The 16,009-nt window shown below is 51.1% G+C and overlaps 2 protein-coding genes across 3 annotated transcripts; both read right to left on the bottom strand.

Annotated features, from left to right (window-relative positions):
* Positions 1–523: 523 nt before the first annotated feature.
* Positions 524–3,399, bottom strand: CMTM5 (CKLF like MARVEL transmembrane domain containing 5). Of its 2 annotated transcripts, XM_016205775.2 has the most exons (5): positions 3,055–3,399; positions 1,940–2,092; positions 1,117–1,209; positions 843–927; positions 524–745 (listed from the first exon to the last, which is right to left on the bottom strand). In XM_016205775.2, the coding sequence occupies exons 1-5, from the start codon at positions 3,178–3,180 to the stop codon at positions 732–734; spliced, it is 471 nt and encodes a 156-aa protein (XP_016061261.1). In that variant the 5' UTR covers positions 3,181–3,399; the 3' UTR covers positions 524–731. The 2 variants fall into 2 exon arrangements, with proteins under 2 accessions (XP_016061261.1, XP_016061262.1); XM_016205776.2 differs by lacking the exon at positions 1,117–1,209.
* A 613-nt stretch (positions 3,400–4,012) lies between these two features.
* Positions 4,013–8,267, bottom strand: IL25 (interleukin 25). Its single transcript, XM_016205774.2, has 3 exons — positions 7,691–8,267; positions 7,261–7,496; positions 4,013–4,782 (listed from the first exon to the last, which is right to left on the bottom strand). The coding sequence occupies exons 1-3, from the start codon at positions 7,697–7,699 to the stop codon at positions 4,527–4,529; spliced, it is 501 nt and encodes a 166-aa protein (XP_016061260.1). The 5' UTR covers positions 7,700–8,267; the 3' UTR covers positions 4,013–4,526.
* Between the last annotated feature and the right edge of the window lie 7,742 nt (positions 8,268–16,009).

The following is a 16,009-nucleotide window of genomic DNA, read 5'->3' as shown; positions in this document are numbered from 1 at the left end:
TATGGGGAATGAGGGCTGATATTTAAGGCCTCTTCCAGTGCCTGCCTTTTGGGAACCTCAGTCCTCATCTGAAGCCACAGGCTGACCTCTCCCCTGTAGCCTGCAGGCCAAGTGCTCCCACACCACAAGGGGGAGCTCTACACACACACCTCAGGCAAGCACCTCAGTTTCAAACCGCTAACAAACCTGTGTGCGCAGGAGTAGCAGTGAGCACTCACATCAGGAAGGCTGTTCCTACTCACAGAACTCCAGGTGCCCAGCCACCAGGCACACCACAAAGTTGCCTTGCATACAGAGATCTGTGGCATGGAAGTTTTGTGCTGAAAGATGTCTTCAGCATCTTCAGTCTTGCGCCCCACTTCATTGCTGAGACCTGGTACCAGGGAAGGGGCCATGACCTGCTCCAGGCAACCTTTCTATGAACACTCCTTGGATTTCTGATAGGCCTAATTTCTGAGGAAGAAAAAGACTGAACAGTAGGATTTGAGTCTTTTAATTTGGAAATGACCAACTTCTTCCTGCCCATTCCTCTCTCCATAACACCCCTCTTCAGCCCAGCTTTACCAGGAGCCAGATATTAGAGCACCAGGCCCACAAACAGATCCCCATGACTTCTCAGGCCAGTCTCCATCTCTGTAGATCAGGGGTGGGGGACAATGGACAGGGTGCTAGTGAATCCAAGAGATGTCCCTGGGCTCCACTGTCCCCTTGGTCTGGCTGTGGCCCTGGGGTCACTGCTGGTCCCCTGTGAAATGGAGCCAAGCAGGGAAAGGCATATCAGGCTGGGGCAGCTGGGGCAGGGGGTGGAAGGGCATCTCCTCTTCCAGAACACAGACACTCACCCTGAGTGGCCCTGGGCACAATCTCAGTCTGGTAGATCTTGAAGGCATCGTAGGCAAAAACAGAAACCAAGATGATGCCAAAAACCTGTGGAGCAGGAGTGGGGATGGCACCACAAAAGCCACCCAGTATTAGGGAGAGGTAGGTGGGTGGTTGGGGGCAAGGTGTGGGTCAGAGCCCCAGGCACTGGCTTAGGCTTGTGGGGGAGGCACAAAAAGTGAGTAGCACCAGCTAAAGGTCCTTGGGGAACTGGAGAGCTCTGGGGCCTGAACTCACAAAAGCAGCAATGGCAGCTCCATCCCGGGAGGTCACAGCTGCAAAGGACACCACCAGGAAGATGATGATGGCACTAACACAGCGGAGGAAGTCCTGGGGGTCAAAGGGAAGTCAGAGGGCAGGGGCATCCCCCTGAACTTTTCCAGGCTAGTCAGCACTTAGCCCTCCAGCCCACAATCCCTGCATAAAGATGCTCCTGGACTACCTAAAGCACTTAAGAGAAAAGAGAGAGGGAGCTCACAGGCTATCCAGGGAAGGGATGCAGGTGAATGCAGAGTGACCAGGACAGAAAGCCTGGGTCTGGGGTGCAGCTGACACAGGCTCAGCAGCTGAGACCAAGGAATAAGGCTGGGGGATGCCAGCCTTGGGTGCCAAGGCAGGTCTGGGGCTTGGATTGGGCCTTTGATGAGTGAGAGAGCAGATCTAAAGGATGTGCATCCTGCCCTGGCCTATGTAGCTCAGTTGGTTGGAGTGTCTCCCCATGCACCGAAAGGTCGATTCCTGGTCAGGCGCATAGGACAGGCAACTGATGGATGTTTCTCTCTCACATTGATGTTTGTCTCTCCCTCTCCCTTCCTCTCCCTCTAAAAAAATCAATTAAAAAAAATTTTAAAGGATATGCGTCCTCATTGTCAGTGACCCAGCAGCTGTGAATCAGCGTGAGTCAAAGCAGTTTTTAAGCACAGGGCACAGCTTGGGACAAAGCCCGACTGGGGTCAAGGGACCCAGGGAGAAGGAGAGAGGCTAGAGAGGAAAGGAAAACTCCACATTCAGAGGAGAAGAAAGGAGCCAGAATGGGGGGGCAGGGGGCAGGGTCCCTCACCAGACAGGGCCAGTTCAGCCGATCGAGACGCTGGTAGTACTGGGTGGCATAGAGGAACAGGAAGGCGAGGGTGATGAAGAACTCGAGCAGGGCCGCAGCCATGTAGGCGGAGATGGAGGCCGTGAAGCAGATGAAGATGATGAAGGTCAGGGCCTGCAGGACCGAGTGTGTGAACTTGCCGGTAAGGAGATGCAGGCACAGCCTGGCCTTGACTTTCTCCTCCTCAGGAGTTCCCCCAGACTGGCCCCCACCACCTGTCCTTGAAGATCTCCCCATCCCTGGTGGTAGGAACCACATTCCAGGGCTTTTGCCCAAGGGGAGTCTCCAGCCTCCCATCTCTGCCAGCCCAGGAGGATTTGAATCTTCTAATTTGGGGATGACCAGCCACCCCCTGCCCCTGCCCATCCCAGCAGCCCTGGCACTTTGGTGTCCTGCTGGGACACAGAGCACAGTGTGAACTCAGTCCCTGGAGTCCTGCAGGAGCCCTGCGCCCCAAGAGGCAGCCTGTGCCCCATAATCCTTTTCCCACTCCCAGATGCCTCAAACTCCTCTAACAAGGCCCAGAGCCTGTGGCTCTGTGGCAAGAGACAAGGTTTAGAAGACAAAACGCCCCACAGTGGGTTCCAGGGCCCCTTCGGCCCTGGCACTGCAGGATGGCACCTGTGCAGAAGACTCACCTCTATACGAAGGCCTTGCTAAGTTACTACGGGGAGATCTTTTCCTGGGAACAGATGTTCATGGGAACAGACAAAAGATACAATGGGGCTCTAGGAAGTCTGCCCTTTTTGATAGTTGGACTTCTTGGACATGTCAAGAAGGGGCCATCTTAGGACCCGGGAAAGATAGGCTGGTGTTACCCCCATCCCGTCCCTGTGTCTTGCACTCCCTTGATGTCCCAGAAAGCTGACCCGGCTAGCTTCAATCCTTCCTGCTGCGACTGAAACCTGCTGTAACTGCCTCCAGATGCAGAGGCAGCTGGCAAGCAGGAAGGAGATGAAAGAGGGGCAGCTGGGGGTAGGAGGGGTGCCCAGAAAGCCTGGGAAGAGAGGTAGTGGCAGGGCAGGGGGCCAGGGCTAGGAGACATGGAGGTGCCAGGTTGGGGTGGCTGCTGTTACCAGCTCAGTTTCCAGCAGGATGCCTTTGAGGGAGGAGAGGAAGGTCTTGTCCACAGCGAAGCCCTGGAGCCCTGCAGCTGCCCCCTCTTCAGGGGGGCGGTCCCGGCGATCCAGAGCACTGAGCATCTCCACGGGGCCCACCAGACACAGCACCTCACTGCCAGCAGCCCAGGAAGGGAAACAGGAAGACGGAAACCTGGCAGGATGGGTAAGCAGACAAGAGAAGGAAAGCACTTTGAGAAACCTGAAAGTGAAGCGTGTAGGCCTGCTGTGGGGTCCTAGGGGAAAGCCACCGCCCACCGGGGGAGGCCTGCCCAGATAGGCCTTCACCCAGCTGCCCAGAGTGGCCCTGCTGGTGCCTGCACCGGCCCCCAAGAGGCACAAGGGGAGGGGAGGGGAGAGGAGGGGCTGGGGAGGAGTGGCCAACCCTCCTCTGACTTGGAGAAGGGAGGAGGGGGAAAAGGAGGAGGTCTGTGGAGACAGGGAGGAGCTGGGAGTGGAGCCAAGAAACGGGTTGGACTAGGAACCCCCAAGGACCTAAGCCTAAAGAAGTTTGTGTTCCCACCCCTAACCTTAACCCTCTTCTTTGGCCCATCTTTTCTCCCTTTTCCTTTTAAGGCGGTGGGAGCTGGAGCCGGGCCAGGCAGCACCCCCAGGACCCAGCTGTAGCAGCCAAGATGAAGGACAAAGGCAGATTGTTGGGGGACAAGGGGGTGCTGTGTTCTTGCCGCAGTGCCTCAATGGACCTCTGTCTCTCCAGCATGCCAGGGGGTGGCCTGTCCCCCACCCTGGTGTTCAGGGATGGACCAGGGAGCCAGAGGAGAGAGATGGGAGGCCACAGCGGAAACTCTAGAGAAGCGGTAGGTGAGGGCTGACCATGGGGAGGACAAGGGACTGGGCTGGGGACCACAAGGTGTTCAGGCACCAGGATGCCAAAGACAAATTAAGCCATTTTAAATACAGATTATTTATTTGGATAAGTCTCCATGCTCAAGAACAGCTTCTTCCTCAGAGTCACCCATGTCAGAAGTCTAGTAACATGCTCACTGAGTGTTTGATGAATGAATAAATGAACGAACAAGCAAACACATAAATGAAATGAGGGTTCTTTGTTGGCAAGGGAGAAAATATCAAGAAAGTGCCTGTGCTTCTCGAGGGCAGCTGAGGATGGGAGGAAAGGAAGAGATGGGTGGTGGCCTCCAGGAATGACAGAGCTTTATTAAAAGAAGTGCCAGGATGCCAGCTTCCAGCGGCCACAGCAGCTGCTGCTCCCTTCGCTTCACCTGCATTTCCCATCCACTCCAAAAAGTTCAAGTGTGTTTTCCTATAAAGTCTCCGTCCTGTCCCACGATCCTGCTGCTCCAGGTGATACTTTGGAGGGGCCGCGCACTCGGGCGTCCTGGCTCACCATAGTAAATGGTTGTACACGCAGCTCCAGTGTTCTGACCAGGGACCAGCCATGGGCAGCATGACTAGGCCATCACACGGGGCCGCACGCACACGCAAGCCAAGGAGACACGGTAGAGCCTGCGTTCCAGGCAGTAGCCGTCACGGGCACCCTGCTCTCCAGGGCACCGCCGGCGGTAGAAGACGGTCTGGTTGTGGTAGAGCAGCTCCGAGTTGCCGAGGGGGTCCATGTGGGAGCCTGTCTGTAGGCTGACGCAGTGTGGACACAGGCAACGGGCGTGGTACAGGTCCTGGGGGAGCCGGTTCAAGTCCCTGTCCAACCTGTGGGGGTGGCACTTGTCAGTCAGGCCCTGAGGGAAGCTGGCTGGGCAGACAGGGCCTGGGCCAGATGCAAGGAGGGCCCAGGGTGGGTGGAAATGCCAGAGGAAGGAAATGGTGTGGTTGGGAGGCCTGGCTTCATGCCCTACCTCTGGCACCCACTTGCTGGGTGACTTTGAACAAATCACCCCCTCCTCTCTGGGATTTATTTTCCTCAATGGCGAGGGTCAGGACGGAAGTGTGGCTTTCCAACCCTCCACCAGATCAGCTCCGCTTCCCTCTGATATACACACTGGGCTCTGGCATCAGGTTTCTCTTTGTACTTGATATTACATTTTAGGGTATTTTTAATTATAAAAGTAAAAACTGTTTTCACATTTAAAAAATATAAAATGAAGACTAATTGTCTTATCTCCCCACCAGTCCCACTCCCCAGAAGGTGCCACTGTCAATCATTTCCTGCACCTCCTCCAGACAGCGGCTGTGCATATATTATAAGCACATGTTAGAGTGAATGGTGAGACTTACTTATTTATTCTGAAAGGATCTCATAGCGAAAAGTAGCCCTAGCTGGTTTTACTCAGTGGTTAGAGCATCGGCCCACAGACTGAAAGGTCTGGGGTTCGACTCCCCACCAAGGGCACATACCTTGGTTGCAGGCTCAGTCCCTGACCAGGTTGGGGCGAGTACGGGAGGCAACCAAACAATGTGTCTCTCTCACATCAATGTTTCTCTCTCTCTCTCTTCCACTATCTGAAAAGCAATGAAAAAAAATCCTCGGGTGAGATTAAAACAAAAAAGGTGAAAAGTAGGTGTTGCGTAGGTCTGGGACTCCATGCAGACAAGCCCTCAGAAGCTGGGGCTCAGCTAGCACAGCATTTTCCAAAGTGGGTTCCCTAATAAGTACCTTGCCAGAGAAGGGGTCTGTAGCCAGATGAGTTTAATTGTTTCTTTTCTGTGCCTTCTCCCAGACTTTAATGTGCTGAGCACATTGTGAGTCTCCAAGGGGATCAGGGCGGGAGCAGCTTTATCCACACTTGCTTGACAGCATCACTTTTTTCTAAGGAGCAGCTTATGGGATGAGTGTGGCAAGGAACTCACTTTAGGGAAGACCACCTGAGTGGTTCTCAGGGGCCCACAGCCTCCCAAAAACAGGTCTGGACCCCAACTGAGTTAGCCATTTGACCCCCAGCTTTCCCAGGACCCAGCCAGCCTTCTGAGCCATTTCAAAGCACAGTGACCAGGAGTCTCCACCCTGGATCTAGTCTCAGTCAGAACCAACCCCTCTTCCCTACCCACTGAACATCTCTACCCATCCCCAAAGCCAAGGTTAAGCCAGAGTAGGAGTAGAAACACAAGGCAGAAGGAGAAATATGTTTGGGATCCCTAAGGCCTAATTTTTAGTATTTTGTTTCATTGTCCCTATTTCAGTGCTTCCTAATACATATATATATCTTTTTTTAATATATCTTTATTGATTTCGGAGAGAGGAAAGGAGAGGGAGAGAGAGAGATAGAAACATCAATGATGAGCCCGGCCGGGCGTCGCTCAGCGGTTGAGCGTCAACCTGGGATCCAGGCGATCAGGGTTCGATTTCCGGTCAGGGCACATGCCCGGTTTGCGGGCTCGATCAATGACTCTCTCATCATTGATGTTTCTCTCTCTCTCCCTCTCCTTTCCTCTCTCTGAAATCAATAAAGATATATTTAAAAAACAAAACAAAAAAAAAAACACATCAATGATGAGAGAGTCATTGATCGAGCCCACAACCCGGGCATGTGCCCTGACCTGGAATTGAACCCCGATCGCCTGAATCCCAGGTTGATGCTCAACCCCTGAGCCATGCCCGGCCGGGCTTCCTAATATTTTTCACATCGTGGCACAAATAGAGAACTATCACATTTGTGTGGCACACTGAGTGAAAGACTAAGACTGCTCATGGTCTGAGGTCAGCAGCCTGGTGCTCCAGCCACCCAGCCACCCCCAAGATGAGAGTTTTATTATCCTGGTATATTTATAACCCACTCACATCACAAGGTAGAGCACTCGGGATGGGGATGCTCCGTGTCTGAGTCATACCACGATTCCCTGATATGCTAGTTAGAAAAGCACAGCCGTTGGAGAGATGAAGGGGGAGGAGAAAGAGGGGAAGGAGAAAAGGAGAGAGATGGCATTTTATGTACTAAATACAGATTTTACATGCATTATGTCACATGATCTGCACATAAGCCTATCCGGTATTATCTCACTTTACAGGTGAAAAATAACCTGAGCTTTGAAACCTTGAGTAATTGGCCCAAGATCACCCAATAAGAGTCAGAGCTAGGACCCAGACTAGGCCTTGTCTAACACCCAAACCTTTATGGCCTCTCTGAGATAAAAAGAAGCAGGTAAGTTGGAATTGGGTAGAACTCCCTTGGCCTCTCAGATACACCCTGCCTGGTACACATGCAGGCATTCGTGAGGGGACAGCAGACTCACACATATCTCCAGGGGGAGATGGACCTGCTGTTGAGGGGTCCGTCTTCGCTGGCCTTGCAGGATACCGGGTGGTCGGTGAGGCTAGCGATCTCTGGGGGAGGCATGAGCACAGTGTTCAACTCTTCAGTGGAGTCCTGTCCCTTGATGGGAAAGCAGCTGGGCCAGTGGATGCAGTCCTTCTGAAGCCGAAAACTGAGGGTGTGTGTTCCCATGACTACTGCTAAGAAGGCAACCACCTGTAGGAAAAGGCCAGTGAGAAAACCACTCCCATCTAGTCTGGGTGCCCCTCTCCCAGCTGCTCCCTGAGATCTTGCTTTCTAGCTCCTGATCCCCAGTCCCGAACCTTGAAGCCCAGCCTCCCTCCACACACAGCAACATCCCTGCCGCTTTCCAGCTTGGCACCGTCCCCAGCAAGCCTCTGCACACTCACCTGTTTCATGCCGGATGCTAGATGCTGCTCGCCCAGGGTGGTGCTGTACAGGCTGATAGGCAGGGCCCTGTGGAAGTAGGCTGGCTGGAGCAGTTTAGGAGTCCTGGTTTTATTTTCAGCAAACCTGTTTTGTTTATTCAAATTTATTTCCACTACCTTTTGGAGGGAGTAACCTGAGATTAAAAAACAAAACAAAACAAAACCAAAGAAAACCTGACAGAGTTTCCAAAGGTGCTTAAAATGCTCTACTCATGGAAGTTGTGATGAATATCATTGTATGCCTGGAAACCTATTGGGTAAACTTTTCTTTGCACCGGGTCAAAGTAATAGTATTCTGCTATTCTGGGACTTTGAAAACTGGCATTATGGGAATTTCTCTGGATGGCTTGGTAGCCAAAATTAGGAAACATTATCTGTCCTCTCTTCAAGAGGCCTCATTTCCATGGTCTCTGCTGCTCTCACTCAGGGTCTTGTCTCCACCATTCCCTTTCTTCTCAAAAGTCCTCCTGACCACCCACCTTAGTGAACATTTATTTCCACTCTATCTCCTGTAACCCTCATCCCTTCTGTTCTCTGAGCCCTTCCTCATCTTCAATGACCCCAACTTCTGTAACCTCTATCATCTATTACTTTTCCCCATTGTCCATGACCAGCTCCCTAACTTACCCTCGCCCTCTCCATGGCCACCCAAACCCCCATTGCCCCCCATCCCACCCTTTCTCTGATCCCACAGAACTGCCAGAAAGGCCCCCACCCCATCAGTTTGTTGGCTGGATATGCAGGGTCTAATGGAAGAAGCTGTGAGTAACTGTTCCCATGGCACAAATGAGAAGGTAAAGCCAAGAAGGGCAGGGGCCTGGTAACTGCCTAACCTAAGACCCAACCGGAGGTCCCAGTTCAAGGGACCAACCTGCCCCCACCCCTACTCACAGGGCCATGGGGACAAAGTAGGGGCAGCTGCTGTTCTTAGGCCATGAGATGAACCCACCAGCCTCAGAGCCCCCAACTGCATGGGCCACTATCGGCTGGGGAGGGGTTGGAGAATGGTGTGCTTCACACTGGCTCAAGCTGGGCCTGACCCCCAAAGACACAGGTCAGCCAGGGACCACCCAGCCTGAGAGGCACTATGCTGAGAGCAGGCCAGAGCCCACATCCTTCCAGGTCTTTTCTCTTCACCCTTGTCCATTGACCCCCCTCAAACCCCACACCCACAACACACCCCTCCTGTACCTCTACACACACCGTATGTTGACATTGTCTCTAGAATGAGGTTTCCTGATTTGCATGTGTTTTCCCTTAGAAAATACTCCTCTCGTAACCAAGGACACAGGAAATAAACAAAGAGAACCAGGAATAATTTTAACTATAGAGTGAGGAGGAGTCCTTCAAATGCTTTAAGGCAGCGATTTCCAACCTTTCCCATCTCAGGGCACATAAACTAATTACTAAAATTCTGCAGCACACCAAAAAATATATTTTTTGCCCATCTGACAAAAGAATAGGTACAATTTTGATTCATTCATATCTGACTGCCAGTGTTGTGTTGGCTATTGTCATTTTTCTATTTGACAATCTAAGGGAAGAGAGGTCAGTGCCCCTGACTAAATAGTCAGGTATTGCATGTTTTAAACATTCTTGCGGGCACACCAGTTGAAAATCGCTGCTGTAGGGCAAAGCATCCCCAAAGCATAGTAGAAATGAGACCAGGGGGCATTCTGGAGGATTGTGGGAAACTGCTTGGTGGGGGCCCTGGAACCGGGGGTGGGGAAGGGCTCAGGGGGAATAAGTGGAGGCTGGGAGAGCACTGAGTCAGGACTGTATCACCCTGCTCCCACTGCCCTGCGCTTCACCCCTGTGCCCCCAGACTCTCTCAATTCCATACTCTGTTGGCCTTTCCACTCTGTGTCATGTTCCAGGATGGTGCCAAGGCCTGTAGGTGCATCAGCACATTTTACCTTCCAATAAGACCATCAGATGAAAACTACTATCCCTATTATCGCATATTAAAATGAGGAAACTGAGACCCAAAGAAATTTAGTAACCTCCTCAAGGTCACACAGTTAGGAAGGGGTGAAGCTGGTTTTCCACTCCAGCCCTGACCAACTCCAAATCTAAGCTCTTGGCATGGAGGTGCCACACTGTGCTGCCCCTGGTTGGATGCAAAGGGTTGGATGCTCGCAGTAAGTGCTTTTCTGCTCACCTGAGCTTGGACTGGGACAGGTCCCATCAGAACCTACATGAGGTCACAGGGCATTCCTGCCCACTCAGGCATTCAGCCCTGACCCACTGCTCCCCGGTTCCTATTCCCCAGCCTTTGGTGTGGCACGAGGCCCCCAGGGTGGCTCTTTGTGTCTTGAGCAGCCTCCAACCCCAGAAAAGGCTGTGAGAGGGCAGTGTTCTTCCAGAAGACCTGAATCCTTATGGGTCTCCCCCAAACTAATCAGAGCCTGACATTGGTCCAGACCTCCAGATATTGCCCACCCAACCCCATCCCCGCCCGGGTCCAGGAGGGGTGCTCTAAAGAGCTGGAATGATCCTAGCTACTTATTACTTGCTGATGCTGCAAAAAACCCACATTGGTTGTCCAGAACATTGAGCTTCAGGAGAGGGTTTGCGGTGTCCCCCTGCCTCTATAGCAGGACTTCCTCTGAGGAAATCCCTGAAAGGCAGAGGGAGGATCCCTCCACCCACACAGTCTCCTCCAGGGATGGTCAGATAGGACAGAGAATGTGTGCTCTGATCCACTCACCCCCACCCTGCCGGTTTGCTCAGACCCAGCCCTTATCTCATCTCAGTGGCATCTCTGCGGGACTCCTTATGGTAACTCCCTGACATGAGAAACATTTTCCAGAGGGTTTCCCTCCTGAGGTGACTAGTTTTGGAATCCCTGAGTCACTTCAGCTTCCAGGGAATCCTTTGGAGTATGGGGAGATGGGTGTGGCAATGGGGAGAATGCTGAAGGTGGGAGGAAAGAAAAGTTCACCCAGCACCTGACATCAAGGGTGCCTCCCAGTGTGTCCTCACCTGCCTGGGCCAGACCTGGCAGGCAGAGGGGACCTGCTGGAAGATCCAACCTTGTGCCCCTGGGAAGAGAGTCAGCACCTAGCAGAAAAGGCAAGGAAGATGTGATGGAATATACCTCCACCCTTGGCCAGGAAAGGCTCCTGGGGCTTCAGAAAGTTAGAATATGGCTGAACCGGCCTTTTCTCAGAAAGACATTTAAATCCTCACCTGATAGATTGAAGTTCCAACCCTGCACCTAATCAGGTCTTTTTTTTTTTAATGTTTTTATTGATTTCAGAGATTAGAGAAACATCAATGATGAGAGATTCATCCATCGGTTGCCTCCTGCACAGCCCCTATAGGGGACTGAACCCGGAACATTGGCATGTTCCCTGACCAGGAATCAAATCATGACCTTCTGATTCATGGGTCAACACTCAACCGCTGAGTGACACAAGCCAGGCTTTGATCAGCTCTTGACCTTGGACCCTCTCTGGTCCTTTCTCCTTATTTGCAGAAGTATGTGTGTGTTGGGTGTGGGGTGAGGGGTTTTAACCTGGATGGCCACAAAAGTGCCAACTAGCTTAGCTGCTCTGGACCTCAGCTCCTGAAACAGTGCTGAAACCACAGGACTCGGCAGAGTTTATTGAAGTTCATCTGCACTCACCTGATATTAGGTGGGGCACTGGTGGTTAAAATGCTGAAATATCTCTGCTCCTGCTGGTAAAGAGATAATATCCTCAGCCCCAGGGCACCCCTATCTATCACAGCCTCCTTGTGGTCCTGCAACTAAAGGCCTGACTCAAATTAAGGCCTCCAGAACACTGCTGATTGGTAAGGTGATAATGATATTGGTTGCTGATTATTTGTAGTGTCACCTTTAGTTACAAAGATGCTTAGGCTCAGGAGCCTGCCTTCAAAGAGAACCCTGTGTGGCCTGGGAGACATAGAGAATCAGCACACAGGACAAGAAGCCCCACAACCCCCTCTTCAGCTGGGTGCTAGTATCTCCCCAGAGGGAGAGGGCCTGTAGCTTACTCAGCTTTGTACTACAATCGAGGCTGCCCCCTCTTCATTATCCATTCACCAAATATTTATAGAGTACTTACTTTACATCAGGCACTATTGTAAATGCTAGGAATGCAGTGGAGGACAAGCTAGATAAGGTCCCTGCCTCATGAAACTTCCATCTTAGGAAGAGACAGATGATAAATAAGGAAACAAGATAATTTCTGATAATAAATGCTATGAAGAAAATGGAAATCGTGCCTGGCCGGGCGTGGCTCAACGGTTGAGCGTCGACCTAGGATCCAGGCAATCAGGGTTCAATTCCCAGTCAGGGCACATGCCCGGGTTGTGGGCTCGATCAATGACTCTCTCATCATTGATGTTTCTGTCTCTCTCTCGCCCTCTCCTTTCCTCTCTCTGAAATCAATAAAGATATATATATTTTTTAAAAAATGAAATAGTGTTATGAGACAGGAAGTTATGGGAGCAGGGGATTGCTTTAATTTAGAAAGCCAGGGAAGGCCTTTGTGAGGATGAGCGGTCCAGGCAGAGGGAATGGAACATGCAGAGTCCTGGAGGTGAGAAACAGCTGAGTATATTTGAGAAACAGAAAGACAGTGTGGATGGAAAACAAAGAGTATGAGGGAGAGGGGAATGTGATGAGATGGGAGAGGTGGGCAGGGACCAGTTCACACAGGGTACTGTGGTGGAGCATTTGGATTTTATTTCAAGGTCAGTGGGGAAGTACTGACTGGATTCAAGCGTGATCTCTGTGATATGAGGTTCACAAGAGCAGCACGGTGTCCTTGATAGTCTCCTCCGGGCTGGCATCAAATAACAACAATAACAGTTGCTTTTATCCAACATTTATATATCACGGGACAAGCACTGTTCTCAGGATTCTCTTAATCCTCACAAGTCAATACTATCGGTTCCATTAATATCCCATTTTTACAGACAGGAACCCAGAGGTTCCAAGAGGTCGTATAGCTTGCCAAAGTCATCAGCTAGTGTTGGAACCAGGATTAGAAGCCTTGGCTCAGTGGTTAGAGCTTTGACCAGCGTACTGAAGGGTCCCGGGTTTGATTCCAGCTGAGGGCATGTGCCTCGGTTGCTGGTTCAGTCCCCAGGCCCCGATCAGGGTGCATGAGGGACACAACCAATCAATGTGTCTCTCTCACATCGATATTTCTCTCTCTCTCTCTCCCCCTTCCACTCTCTCTGAAAAAACAATGGGAAAAATATCCTCAGGTGAGGATTAAAAAAATAAAATAAAAAGAATCCAGGCAATCTGGATGCTAAGGGGTCCAAAGGAAGAAGAGCTGGAAGAATTCATGAGCACCTGAGAAGTTTTGAGTAGCAGGAGGAACAAGGAAAAGATCAATAAAGTCATCGGGTGGGGTGAGGGAGAGGGCAGTTGGAAAGGGGAGAGAAGACTGGGACCCAGATGGAGGGGTTCTGTCCTTTCTTCCTCTGAATATAGTAAAGACAAGCCTCGAAGCTGAGGGCCTGGCTGCATGAGGCTACCTCCCAGGGTCTTAACTGCCATCCTGCCTGGGCTTTCTCCAGCCTGAACTGTAGCCCACAGCCCTCCCTGCACAAGTTAAAATCACCTTAAACCACTGTGAAAGAGAGGGCAAGGATGAGGCATAAGGCGAGGGAAAAGGCTCTTCTTTCCCTCAGCAAAAAAACCCTTTCATGAGAGCACAAGTTATAGGGAGAGCCAAGGTGAAGAGGAAAAGTCATGGAGGCTTTTCACGCTTCACCAAAGTCACTGTTACAGATAAGGAACTGAGACTCAGATGTAATGTAGCTTGACCAAAGCCACACAGCTAATAAACTAGGATTCACTTCCAAGTCTGTCTCTGCTCAGTGCCTAAGCACTCCAGAAGTAGTACTTTCCTGCAGGTTTGCACTCTGCTGCCCCCACCTACATTTCCTGAAGTACCAAGCCCCATTGTCCACCTCCCAAACAACCATTTTACCTGGTCCTAGAGTTCCTTCCTGTTTAGCCCTTTCTGGCCTTCCTCTGTTTCTCCTGTGCCAGTCAGTCAGAGCATTGGGAACTGGGTTTCCTGTCCACCCCAATTTGCCTTGTCAGTTCCCTGAGCATACAGTGACCCCCAGAGTGTCCATGTTCCAGGCAGCCAGGCCCCCCAGGGCTGGAATCTGTTAGAAGTTGGATCAGGCTGGAGCTGGAATGGGGGAGCTCTCCCTTCAGATGCATCTAGAAATTTATAAGTTCCTCTACCACCCTAGAAGAGTCCGAGTTTGTTCAGGATTCCCAGTCCCACGCCCAGGTCTGCACTCCATCTCTGAGCCAAGCCCAGAACCAATGTCCATCCCCATGTTCACCTCAGAATCTCTCCCTAATCCACTGCATAGGTTCCATCCCTCCCTTCTGCATAGGAGTCTTCATGGGTGCCCAGGCAATAGGGAAGGGAAAGGAAGGGGTGGTGTTTTCAGAATACCAGTTCAATAAGGTCAGCGGTGTGTGGGTAGGCTAAATAGCCTTCTCAGACTGTGAATAAAGAAAAATTAAATCTATTTAAGGGAAAGGGGTGGGGATATCCAAAGGGTAGGGTTACACAGCACTGAGTCAAAGGGTATTGGGTCCATGATGGCAGCGAAAATATAATTGGGACAGTGAAAGAAGGAAGAGCATAGATGAAGCAACAGGAGAGCCCAGGCTGGGCTGCTCTGGCTCCCTGAGAAGTCAGAGAGAGAAGGGGGCCTTGGAGGCAGGTTCAGAGGGTAAGCCTCGGACGAGCTGCCGTTGCCCATTGCTCCCCTGATTGCAAGACTCATGGGGTCCCCTTGGAAGGAAGAAGGGGGAAGTGATGAGTCTGGGTCCTTTGTCTTAAGCATATTTATCTCTCTCTTGCAGGTGGAAATCTTAGGGGAGGTTTCAGGGGAGTGTCTCAAAAGAATATTCATCATCTTTCCAGTTGTGCTCTGTCACGGTCATGGTCTCCACTGATTGGTCAGTGCCAGGGCAAGGGGTCATTAGTCACTGTATCTGGTCCACTTGTCTGGTTTTGCTGCTTTTCTGGGCCTGGAGCTGCAATACAATTGAGGTCCAGATGTTATCTTTAGTCTAACCTCATGACCAGCAATATGCTGGGGGGAGGATAGGTTACCCTGAGGACAAAGTTCTTGTTTTCCCAGTTTTGCCCCTTGCTAGGCTTCGGGGCTTCATGCCCTGGTGAGTCTCTGTACCCTAGTTTCTGTACCTGGGTTTCTGTACCTGGCCCATCTAACAATTGCCAAATGAGGTTATACATAGAGTCTATTTTTTTTTGTTTCTGTGCAAGTAAAACAGGATATGAACAAGTTCAGTGACCAAAAATAACCTCACAGGGTGCTCTGATCATAAATTCTTAACTGGACAGGTCAAAGTGGGTATAACTTCTTTGGTAAAGGTTTTTAAGCAAGCCCTGTCCATTGTTCTCATGCACCTAGGTTAACATACCTTTGAAATGCCAGCAGTAATCTTTTCTAGACTCCTTGAAGGTGACCACCCTCAAGGGAGCACATAATCTAGTTAACTATCCTGTACCTGCTTTCTCCCAACCTCCACGTAATCTTCCTTAAGTTCCCTCTTAATCATTCTCTCGAGCAGCATTTGCGATCTTGCTTTGTGACATTGGCTTCAGTCTGGTTCAAATGAATGCTTATAAAAACTCTACAGGTTTGGACGATTCTTACATCAACAATTTGAAGTGTTCATTTGTTAAATGTAAATATTGAAAATAGACTACAGCTTTTCAGTCCTGTTCAGCATCTCACTTTTTAAAAAAAATACCAGGAACCTCAAAAACGGAAGAAAGAAGGCTTCCCTTCAGCCTCTGCGATGCTTTGATGTATGTTGTGCCTCAAAGGAAAGAAGAAGGAGGGGTGGGAGAGTAGCTGGAGACAGCGCACACACGCCAACTAGTAATGTGGCAGGAGAGGTGAGGAGACCCAAGAGCCCTGTCCTTTCGGCTGAAACTCTTGTAAGGCCAGATCCCAGCTCCTCTGAAAGAGTTCTGCCCTTTCGTGCCCATGGTCTCCACTCCTACTCTTCGTGGCAGCAGAAGTGTGCCCGGAGAGGGCTGGGGACAGGCCCAGACTGGAAGAGGAGTGTTAAGAGGCAGCACAGCGACTCGCTCAGCTGCAGCTCTGGGACCAGACGGTCAGGTTTCATGTTCTTAGCCAGAGCCAGAATCCACGTCCAGCCCCAGGCCCCCGGTCTGTCCCCCCCGAAGAAAGGCTGCTAACCCTGTCACCCTTGCAAAGGCAATCCCAAGGGAGAAGAGAGGCTCCACT

Source organism: Miniopterus natalensis, chromosome 1 (assembly GCF_054644295.1).
Source record: "Miniopterus natalensis isolate mMinNat1 chromosome 1, mMinNat1.hap1, whole genome shotgun sequence".
NCBI classification, from domain to species: Eukaryota; Metazoa; Chordata; class Mammalia; order Chiroptera; family Miniopteridae; genus Miniopterus; species Miniopterus natalensis.
The sequence above is the reverse complement of the archived record's forward strand: the minus strand, read 5'-3'. Positions and strand labels throughout refer to the sequence as shown.